This window comes from Gadus chalcogrammus, chromosome 4 (assembly GCF_026213295.1).
Source record: "Gadus chalcogrammus isolate NIFS_2021 chromosome 4, NIFS_Gcha_1.0, whole genome shotgun sequence".
Classification (NCBI taxonomy): domain Eukaryota; kingdom Metazoa; phylum Chordata; class Actinopteri; order Gadiformes; family Gadidae; genus Gadus; species Gadus chalcogrammus.
Window position 1 is genome coordinate 10,616,202 of NC_079415.1, and position 11,714 is coordinate 10,627,915.

Sequence of the window (11,714 nt, forward strand, 5' to 3'; positions counted from 1 at the left end):
AAACCATATCAACCATCAATCCCATCATCGGCTTACGGTTTACATTAAGCGAGACCCTTGGATCAAGTGGGCCTTGAAATACATGATGTGAATGTGTGTCCCCTCAGACCAGCGGGTCCATCTGGCCTGGTGGAAGGCACGGCCCAGTCCAGTGTGGTGCAGGACGGGGTCCAGCCCGGCCTAGGCGACAGACGGTCTCCCCCCTCCCATGGCTCGGCCAGCTCCACCCCCTCGCAGCCCCAATGGAACCCCTTCGACGACCACGACAGCTTCTCTGGGCAGGCCGTCGGCCTCCTGATCAGCACGGACGACGTAATGCCCACAGGTCAGTGGGCACCCTCACACTTGCTTGTGTGATTTAGGTTTCTTGGGTTATTTTTCTCTGTGGCGAATGGTAGGTGAAATGACGATTTTGTTTGGGGTTGCAGATGTACCCTCGGAAAGTAACCTGGTGACCCTTGATGAACTGATTCCTGGTCTGCAGTCTTCGCCTATCGGGGAAGGTGAGCTACTACACTGTTCCGTTCACCTTTACACTCCCAAGAGGCCTTCTGTTTAAAGCCATTCCAGTAACTAATAATTATCACAAGTGGAGTGAGTGTTCACACAGGTGTATAATGGACAGATCAATACCAGCTTACCAGGGGATGGTTTACTTATCAACACTCCTAAAGTGTTCTAATGGCTCATCAACAATAACAAATAATAGGGGACCTTTAAACTGCATCTTATGTGGATGTTGATTTATTCATAGCTAAGCCAATGTGTTGCTCTTCAGTTGAAGCCTTTGTTGGCTGTTGAGAACAGCAACACATCAAACAGTTTTCCATGCCGAGCCATTTTTCCGTCTCAGGGTCTCCTCCAGATTAGAACCAGATGCCTGGGAAGGGCCAGCCGGCCTCATTCATTATCAGAGTGTATCAGCGGTGCCCTGTCAGCACTGCATATTTTCAACACTGCTCATGAATTGAATTGGACACAGGACACATTTCTGCTGTCCTAAACCCATCGTAAAACCCATGTCAGCTTCCTCGTCTGAACGTAAAAAAAACGTCATGTTATGTTAACGTCACATGCTTTAAACACAGAATCTATTGGATATAGACGGCGCGTCTTACTTCCCACTCTAGATTGAAACCTAGAAATGAACAGAGCCCTCGATGAAAGAAAGCAACTGTTGTAATCGCTGGCCTGGTTCAGATTCCTCCTCTTATCCCCTTAGTCTCTCTCTCTCTCTCTCTCTCTCTCTCTCTCTCTTTCTCTTTCTCTTTCCTCTTTCTCTTTCTCTTTCTCTTTCTCTCTCTCTCTCTCTCTCTTCCCCCCCCCCCCCCCCCTGTTTTGTCCTCTGTTATTTCTGGCTTTGATCAGTTGTTACTTATTCAATAATGATAGTTAGTAAAAAATAGTACTCATCAGTTTTATAGATGAACATAATGTGTGGATCTGGATTGCAGATGTGTTTGATACTTTCTCTTGTATTGTCAATTATTTAGTAAACTACTTTGAACAGTGAATCTTGACGCATTGTTGTACCCCCTAGGTGAGAGAGCGTCTGCCGGTCTTCTCTGTGGGGATTCTGTGGCCTCGCTGTTGTCCCTCCCCGACCCCTTCAACGGTCTACAACTGTCAGACACACCGGGTAAGAATATCTACTAAGTGGAGCATTATGCGCTCCTGTGGTCGATTTAAGGATGAGTAAAGCAACATAAGGGTGGTTTTCAAACTCTTAAGTGCCCTCCTCCATGTTGTGTCCTCCTCTATTTTGTGTCCATGTTGTGTCCTTCATATTGTTCTCTTTGCCCTCCAGCAGAGAAGCTGATCGAAGGACTCAAGTCTCCAGATACATCCTCCCTCCTACTTCCTGATCTACTCTCATTGGCCGATCCCTTCGGTGGTTCTTCGCAGGACTCTGCCAGAGGTAAACCCCCATTTGCTAAAAACAGATTGGGTTCCATTGATCAGATTTGTCCCAGACTGTAATCAAACCTGACCCCCACCCAAACCTGAACTCCACCAAACATGAACCCACCAAACCTGACCCCACCCAAACCTGACCCCCACCCAAACCTGACCCCCACCCACACCTAACCCCACCCAAACCTCTCTGTCCAGCAGAAACGTCGGCAGCAGACGACTCCCTGCTGGGCTGTTCCCTGACCTCCGGCGCCTCCTCCTCCACCTCCTCTGACCCTACAGGAGGAGCAGCGGGAGGAGGGGGAAGGACCAGTGGCTACTCCTCCCTCTCCTCCGCCCCCACCTCCGCCGCGGCCTCCGCGCTCGACGAGTTCAGCCTCCTGACGGGGGTGACCATGCAGCCTCATGCAGGTAGCTGGTGGAGAGACGCCTAATGCTAATGCTAAACTAATGCTAATGCTTGATGCCCATGCTTATTGATAAGAAATGTCAATGCATAAATTAAGATGACGACTTTTCTTTTTCTTTGTGTGATTTTAACTTACGCTTGTATGTAAAGTAAACTAAACTAAAACCTTATGCTAATGCTAACCTTATGCTAATGCTAACCGAATGCTAATGCTAATTAGTCCTTGGTGTGTCACCCACCTCCTCCAAGGTCAGTGTTCCAGTCTCTTCCTTTGAGACTGGAACTGTGATCCCATGCAAGTAAAAACATGACTTGAGTGTGCAAGCATTGAAAGGACATTCCACATATACTAAGATGATTCATAATAACCGTAGTGCAAAAAGTCATGTTGTTGAAAAGTGCTGGATCAACCTCTGCTATACTGCATATGGTCAAAAATATGTGGCTCTTCAAAATATGGAAAACTTGTAGGATATATGTTTCAAAATGACCGTGTGAATTGGAGAGATTGAACACCTGCCCTGATGAAACCGTTTTAAACATGTCTCCTTTAGACTGTCTACTGCTGTCAGACTTTGACACCCAGGGGACCGCCGCAGAGGTGGGGGTCATGGAGGATGAGTTTGACCCCATCCCCGTCACCGGAAGGAAGAACTCACAAGGTAAGGAAGAACACCCCCCCCCCCCCCCCCCCCCCCCGCATTCTCACACACACGCCATCTGGAAGACTCTGACCTTGACCCTGACCTTGACCCTGAGGGATCACAGGTCAGTCAAGGTCAATGCAAGCACATTGTTTAATCATCAATGACGTGTCCCAGCTATGTAAGGAATGTAAGTAATTATGGTTTTCAGTGACGAGATGGGTATTATATATTATTAAGTATACTTCAATGCATGGATACCTCATGAATGCTGTTACTATGTAACGTATATAAGGAACGGTGTTACACTTAACTTTTTTCTTGGCCTCTTGTGACTTATGCTTTTTTGGCTCCCCTCCTCCTTTCTCTCCCCCTCCTCCCTTCTCTCCCCCTCCTCCCACCTCTTACCCTCTCTCCTCTTCCTCTCTGCCCCTCTCTCTCTCTCTCTTCCTCCTCACTGTCTCTCTCTCTCTCCCCCCCCGCCCGTGTCCGTCCTCCCGTGCTGCGGGACAGTTTCCGAAGGACATTCCCGTAGTAACAGCGGCGGCTCGGAGACCAGCCTGGCCGGCATGACCCGCCCCATGATGCTGGTGGACCAGCTGATCGACCTGTAGACCACGACCCCCCCCACCCAACCTTAGACCACGACCCCCCCAACATGTAGACCCCCCCACCCACCCATAGACCATGACCCCCCCCCCAACCTTAGACCACGACCCCCCCAACATGTAGACCCCCCCCAACATGTAGACCCACCCCTATCCATAGACCACGACCCCCCCAACATGTAAACCACCCCCCATCCGTAGACCAAGACCGCCCTAACCTGTAAACTACCCCCCGCCAATAGACCAAGACCCCCCCAACCTGTACCCTCCCCCCAACCTGTACAACCCCCCAGCATGTAGACCCAGACTTCCCCAACATGCATGTGGACCAACCCCCAGCTGTAGACCAAGACCCCGTCAATGTTTGGTCCAACCCCCAGGTCTGGCCCAAGGCACCCACCTATCATGCAGACCAAGACACCCCCCCCCCCCCCCCCCCCCCAGCATGTAGACCAATATGTCCCCCCCCATATGTAGACCAGACCAGGACCTTCCACCAGTGGACCAAGTTCTCCCCCCACCACCCCCACCACCCCCATCCTCCCTCCATCCTCTCCATAGCTCTAATAACAACTACAGAAATAACGTCTCCACCCCCCCTGGCTGTCTATCCCATCATTAATAATAATAATATGAATAATAATGATACCCCTCGCAGTCAAAGTGATCTTTCTTCTTTAGTGCTTCTAACTCCTCCTCCTCCCCATGCTTCTTCTTCTTCCTCTTCTTCTTCTGCTACTATGACATCGGTCACCATTGCACCCCGTGTTGCACCCCCTGGTACGTGAATCAGAGATCGTCCGTCTCTGGTCGCCCTGGCGGCCATTTTGAGCTCCTTGTTCGCTTCCGTCTCTAGTTAGTAACGTCTTGTGAAATGCAAAAAAGAAAACAAAGAGAGAAAGAGTGGCCTGCGCACCAAACAACGTGACGATAAACGGAAAGTGAAGATGAACGGAAACGCGAAGACAAACCGTTTTTCTTGGAAGTGAACCGAAACGATGCAATCTTGTTTTTTTTTGTTTTTCTGTGGCATTGCATTGTTTCTCTCCGAGTTGAACGATAGACGATGAATCTATTTACCTATTATATAAATGTATCTATCTATTATAGGATATTAGGTATAGTTAGATATCATGTTTATGATTGTCCTTGTTCGGTTTGTTTATCCTTGAGTGATTTGCACATCTGAAGGGAAAAGGTATGTTAGTTACTTTAACATTGAGCGCAGCAAACAAAAAACTAACGTTAATTATTTCCCAGAAGGGAAACTACCATTTGCTAACTATTTGTTTACATGGGCTGATTTTACCACAGACTTGATGTCTCTTGAGAGGCAGTTGAAGTCGGACCACATCGCCATTGGCTGACTCATACCATATGTTGATTATCCAAAACTTGCGGCCAAAGTTGAGATTGTAAATATCTAATTAGATGAGGAAAAGTCTATATCAAAAAATGTAGTTTGTTGATATCCGCCAACCGCTTCTGAGGGGAACAGTGCTTCTATTTTGAAAGTCATTGACAGACATTTCATGTCTACTATTTCAACATTGAGAAATGGCGACTGTAGCTTTCCAAAACAGATCATGTTCCTATCCGTTTACACCAACACAGTTGGACGCAGTTATGAGGCTCTGGGCTAGGTGATGTGAGACCCCCCTGGGCAAGCCTTCGTATTCGCTTGAGGCTTAAGATTTCAATAGAATATTTAACTTCACATCTCATAGATCAATAGAATATCTAACTTTACATCTGTATCCTGTATCTCATAGATAAATAGAATTTATTCTGCAGCTTACAGTTTACAATATGGTATTTGTTCGTGTTGCCTCATACGATTTATTTTGCTCGGTGACCTGTAAGTTTGAAACAAAATTACAAACACTGTTCATTGTTTGTATAGCAATGTGCTGTATTGGTAGGAATTGCATGAAACGCAGATGAAAAAAAATAATACAAACAAGTAACATTCTAATAGAAGGATTTCAAAGTGTCTCTGTTGTGCGTAAAGAGAGAATCTGGTCCTGAATCCTCAACACTAATGGAAGAGTGTAGTTGTTTATTTTTATTGTTACAAGTATTTTTCTGACTTAGTTTTTATCTACTCCAAAACCATTCATCGTTGTGCAACATTCCTGTCATTGGTTTACGTCTGCATTATGTAAATATGTATTTGCAATCGGTATGGGGCCATGTGATTGGTCCATTCCTATGTTATATATCAAGTCATCGTCCACACTGGGTGTCATAAAACTTTACTTGTGGGGTAAAATATATATATATATATATATCTATATATATATATTCATAGTTTACTGTTAATAAATGTCAATACGATTAGAGTGTTAGAGAATGAATGTATGAAATAAATATTAGTCTATAATGAAAGAAAATATGATTTCTTACATAATTATAATTCAATAATATTGAAAAACAGATCACTATATATAAATATATATGTCATTCCTCCTTGTGGAACTGTGTAGTGGAAATAATTTCCTGAGCCCTGGTCTGAATCCACACACAAACGGACACAGCTGACCCTGCTAGTTTTTAAGTTACACCTCCTTCCATTCTGTATATCAAGTTAAATTTATTTTGGGTTAACCAAAACATAGCGGACCCTGTTATTCTTTAAGTTACACCTCCTTCCATTCTGTATATCAATTTCAATTTAATTTTGGTTAACCAAAACAAAGCTGACCCTGTTATTCTTTAAGTTACCCCTCCTTCCATTCTGTACTGTATATCAAGCTCACTTCATGATGGGTTAACCAACACATGGCTTACCCTGTTATTCTTAAAGTTACCCCAACAAGTTACCCCATATCAAGCTCACACCATGTTTTGTTGACCAACACAAGGCTGACACTATAACCGTCCTTTCATTCTGTATATAAAGCTCACTCCATGTTGTGTTGATATGATAACTGATGAGGGATTATATTTCTGATCAATACGATGGAAAAAGGCCTGCCTGTTCGCTCCTTTCATTTGATCTTCCATCTATTTCATCTACCGTAAATTCTATTTGAAAAGCCATTCCCCGAGACCTTCGAATACTAGCTGAATATTTTGTGTTTTTAGTGTCCACACAAGAGTTCATAAAGCCTGGCGTTGGTGTGGGATATCCTGTTAACGTGTGTTGGTGTAATATTGTTATGGTACGTGTGTGTGTGTGTGTGTGTGTGTGTGTGTGTGTTTGCGAGCTTGCTTTTGTATGAGTGAGTTGTTGACAGATGTTTAACGTGTACGGTAGCCACTACATATGCTGTAATTATAATTAATTTCTTGAAAGCACATCCCGTCCCCCCTACCCAACCCCAACAACACACACACAAACACACACACACCCTAAATTCTTTCTCAGGTAGGAATTACTCTTTAATCTGAGGGTTGCACATGGAGTGGCTCTGTCTATACCTTGGTGTGTACGCTCTGTTGCAGACTAAACTTTGTATGGCGTCTATGGCAGTACGTATTGAAGCTCTATATGTGACGTCACCTATGGACTATACTCCATATAACGTCTGGTTGTACGTATTAAAGCTCTATGTGTAATGTCATATACAGACTGTACTCTGTATAGAATATATATCAAGGCTCTATATGTGATTTCACATACAGACTATACTGTATAAAGTCTAGTATAAGGGCAGTAGGTATGTGATGTCCCATAGAGACAATGCTCAAAATTCTTTGGAAGCATGTATTGAAGCTCTTTGTGACGTCACATATAGTATCATGTATCAACAGTAGCTAAACACGTCCTTGAAGGACCCAGCCCTACATTGGCAACCAATTAACATCCAATGAGAGTAAAGAATAGGATTTCTTTTCTTTTTTCTTTCTTTTTCTGCATTTGTTCCATCTGCAATAAATCGAGTGAAGCCATGAATGAAATGATAGATCGATGAATGGAGTGAATGTTCAATATTTGTGTTTTACCACCAAACTTCAAACCGAAATGTTGCTCCTCCCGTCACTACCTGTACCCAGACCTTCATGGATGTTTTCCTACTTTATGCGTCATTCTTTTTTTGTGAGGTATATTAAATGTTCATTTAAAAAATTGGATTGGGTTTTCATGTGATTACTTTCTATCCGAAAAGTTATTCATTTTATTTGCTTTAATGAACGAATATACCGCTTTAGACGAGTGGCCTGTTTATGTCTCTGCAATGTCATTTAGACGTTGTGCTGAGATCAAAGACAGCGTTGCACTCTGGCCAGACAATGTGTCATAAGAAGCTTGTGGTTCCTCAGCAATGTTTCCTGTAATGATGAAATAAATGAATTCATAGGACATCTTTCATTTGGTTAGTGACCTACATCAAAATAGCAAGAATATTTATCATCAAGTCCAACTAACATTTGCTGTTAATATCTGTCCTCAATTGAATAAAACGGTTCTAAAAATATTAATAAATGGCTAGAGACAAGTTTATTTACTCAAAGGTATGGTAGGTACTTATTTTTACCTCTTGTGGAACTATTGTTATTAATCTAATTCATTCAAATTCAACCAAACAAATGGCAGAATTTTCGAAATTCCCATAATTCAGGTTAAAGTTGCCGTAATCATTCTCTCAAAGGAAAACCAAGCTTCTCTTATAATTCTTCGGACCTATTTATAAATGATTTGTCACTGATGAACCATTATGAACCCCCCCTCAAATCACACATTAGGTCATGATGCCCTCTCATCATCACATTAGGTCATGATGCCCTCTCATCATCACATTAGGTCATGATGCCCTCTCATCATCACATTAGGTCATGATGCCCTCTCTTCATCACATTAGGTCATGATGCCCTCTCATCATCACATTAGGTCATGATGCCCTCTCATCATCACATTAGGTCATGATGCCCTCTCATCATCACATTAGGTCATGATGCCCTCTCATCATCACATTAGGTCATGATGCCCTCTCTTCATCACATTAGGTCATGATGGCCTCTCTTCATCACATTAGGTCATGATGCCCTCTCATCATCACATTAGGTCATGATGCCCTCTCATCATCACATTAGGTCATGATGCCCTCTCATCATCACATTAGGTCATGATGCCCTCTCATCATCACATTAGGTCATGATGCCCTCTCATCAACACATTAGGTCATGATGCCCTCTCTTCATCACATTAGGTCATGATGCCCTCTCATCATCACATTAGGTCATGATGCCCTCTCTTCATCACATTAGGTCATGATGCCCTCTCTTCAACACATTAGGTCATGATGCCCTCTCATCATCACATTAGGTCATGATGCCCTCTCTTCATCACATTAGGTCATGATGCCCTCTCATCATCACATTAGGTCATGATGCCCTCTCATCAGATTGTGAAATAAGGTTATTATGTTCCCGAGTTGTTCCTTCTGGAAGCTGTTGGTGAAGACTTCTTCTGAGTTGTTGTAAATGTAGTGTTTGTAACCGTGTACCCCTAATTCTATTTTTGTGAAACTAACTAAAAGAGTAATAAAAGGATGGCCAATAAAATACACATGTTGAGTTCTGATTTAGCAGTTTTTTGTATCATGAAGACTGATCTCTTCATAATGAAAAGGGAAGAACTGGGCTTTCACATAATATCAATTTATTCAGTTGTATAGAAATCCTATTTAGAATAGTGTAATACTATATGAATCTGAATGAATTGAGTTCCCAAACGTTTGATAATCCTCCGATTAAACAACCCACAATCCTCAGACTAAAAGCAACAATTAGGTTTAAAGACAAGTAGCATGCAGAATACATGAAATGGAATCATAACTAATCATAGTCAATCCATGCAGAATACAATTAAAAAAAGAACGGTAAGAAGTCGTAAGAAGACTTTGACCATACAACTCTGCTTGACGTCTGTCTCGTCTCCCACAGGCCAGCAGAGGGCGCCGGCTCCTCTGCCAGCCCCCAGCGGCTCCATGCAGGCTGTAGTGGAGCTTGGTCTGACCCCCGCGCCTGAGCGCAGCCTGCCGCCTGCCACATCACGCGCAGAAGAAGAGAAACACTCCCATCACATACCAGATAAAGCCACCCCTCTTCTGTTTCAATCTCCCCGCCGACAATCGCCGTGGCGACCGAACGGCCCGCTCTGCCCCGACATCTCTCACATCCGCCGCCCCCCACCCAGTGTCAGGTCCCCGGACCCCCTTCCTGACAGGTTCCCACTGGCCCCCTGGGGTCTAAAGCAGGACCGTGCAGAGGGGGGTCCCGCTGTTAAACAACTGCAGCGCCAAACCCCCAGCCCCGTGCTGCCCGCACCCCCGCCGAGTGTCCCCGACGTCCAATCACTCGTCAGTGCCCCCCGGTGTCTCACCGAGGCTCCGCCCCCTTACCTGCGCTACATGGCCCCGCCCGTGTTCCAGCAGCCAATAGCGGCGCACCGCGTGGTGTCCAGCGTGGGCCAGCAGGCGGCCGTCGGTTCAGTGGCGGTTGGGCCGCTTTATGCCTGGCTGATAGGCCCATGATCCCCCCGTCCCTCTCAGACCAGGTCCTCCCAGGACCCCAACCTCAGACCAGATCCTCCCAGGACCCCAACCTCAGACCAGATCCTCCAGGACCCCAACCTCAGATCAGATCCTCCCAGGACCCCAACCTCAGACCAGATCCTCCAGGACCCCAACCTCAGACCAGATCCTCCAGGACCCCAACCTCAGACCAGATCCTCCCAGGACCCCAACCTCAGACCAGATCCTCCAGGACCACCATCTCAGACCAGGTCCTCCAGGACCACCATCTCAGACCAGCACCTGCTGGACCCCCCTCTCTCAGACCAGATCTTTGTGGACCGCCTTCTCAGATCTGTTCCTCATGGACCCCCCTCTCAGACCAGATCCTTGTGGACCCCCCCTCTCAGACTTGTTCCCCCTGGACCCCGATCTAAGACCAGCTCCTTCTGGACCCCCATCTAAGACCAGATCCTCCCAGGATCCCCCTCTAAGACCAGCTCCTCCCAGGATCCCCCTCTAAGACCAGCTCCTCCCAGGATCCCCCTCTAAGACCAGCTCCTCCCAGGATCCCCCTCTAAGACCAGCTCCTCCCAGGATCCCCCTCTAAGACCAGATCCTCCCAGGATCCCCCTCTAAGACCAGATCCTCCCAGGATCCCCCTCTAAGACCAGATCCTCCCAGGATCCCCCTCTAAGACCAGATCCTCCCAGGATCCCCCTCTAAGACCAGATCCTCCCAGGATCCCCCTCTAAGACCAGATCCTCCCAGGATCCCCCTCTAAGACCAGATCCTCCCAGGTCCCCAACCTCTCCGAAGAAGATGAAGGGTGTGTTAGCACTATAGGAAGGACTTCAGTCCGAGATAAAGAGTGTGTTAGCGTTATACAGGGAGGACTTTTATACAAGATGAAGAGTGTTAGCATTATTCAGGAAGGACTCTTATACAAGATGAAGAGTTTGTTAGCACTATACAGGAAGGACTTTTATACAAGATTAAGAGTGTGTTAGCACTGTAAAGGAAGGACTTTTATACAAGAAGTGTGTGTTAGCACTGTAAAGGAAGGACTTTATACAAGATGAGTGTCTTAGCACCAAGTACTTTCATCTCTCCAAAAATAAGAACCAAACAAAAAATATGATTTTGGTTTAGTGGCTAACACCGTCTTCAGGTACCTCTGAGGGGTTAGCTGTGTTGTTTAAGGACTATAGCGAATGCTCTGCCTCCCTGGCCATCACTTGTTGACCTAGAACAAAAGCAAGCAGACACGCAAGACACGTTTCTGATTCTGTCTGTAGAATCATGACCTATAGTTCTTTTTTCTTGTTTCCCTAAATGACTTAAAACTAAGGGAAGCCACATAGAGCCAAAGTAAATTGACAGTATATCTTAATGAATTATTATGAAATAATGTATTGAAAGACTAATGGTACTATCTCTCTTTATAATTATTGTTATTATTCATATATCATTCAGCTACCATGTGACCCATTCTCATTTAAAAGTATAACGATTGATTATACTTAATATGTTCCTCATAATCTAGCAAAATCAATCTATTTATCGATCAATGATATAGAACTATATCTATGTCGATGTAGTTCTAGATTTGAAGTTGCGAAACTCTGTTATACCATTTACACCATATATATAGATGGGATAAAAAACAGAATTCCACAAA

The 11,714-nt window shown here is 44.9% G+C and overlaps 1 protein-coding gene across 1 annotated transcript in view; it reads left to right on the top strand.

Annotated features, from left to right (window-relative positions):
- LOC130380541 (AP2-associated protein kinase 1-like) overlaps positions 1-10,498 on the top strand; it is a 29,451-nt gene extending 18,953 nt beyond the window's left edge. Inside the window, 8 exon segments of the mRNA XM_056587780.1 lie at positions 108-325; positions 429-503; positions 1,541-1,639; positions 1,808-1,918; positions 2,116-2,325; positions 2,878-2,985; positions 9,465-10,018; positions 10,073-10,498. Of these exon segments, the coding sequence (XP_056443755.1) occupies positions 108-325; positions 429-503; positions 1,541-1,639; positions 1,808-1,918; positions 2,116-2,325; positions 2,878-2,985; positions 9,465-10,018; positions 10,073-10,498 (1,801 nt within the window).
- The last annotated feature ends 1,216 nt before the right edge of the window (positions 10,499-11,714 follow it).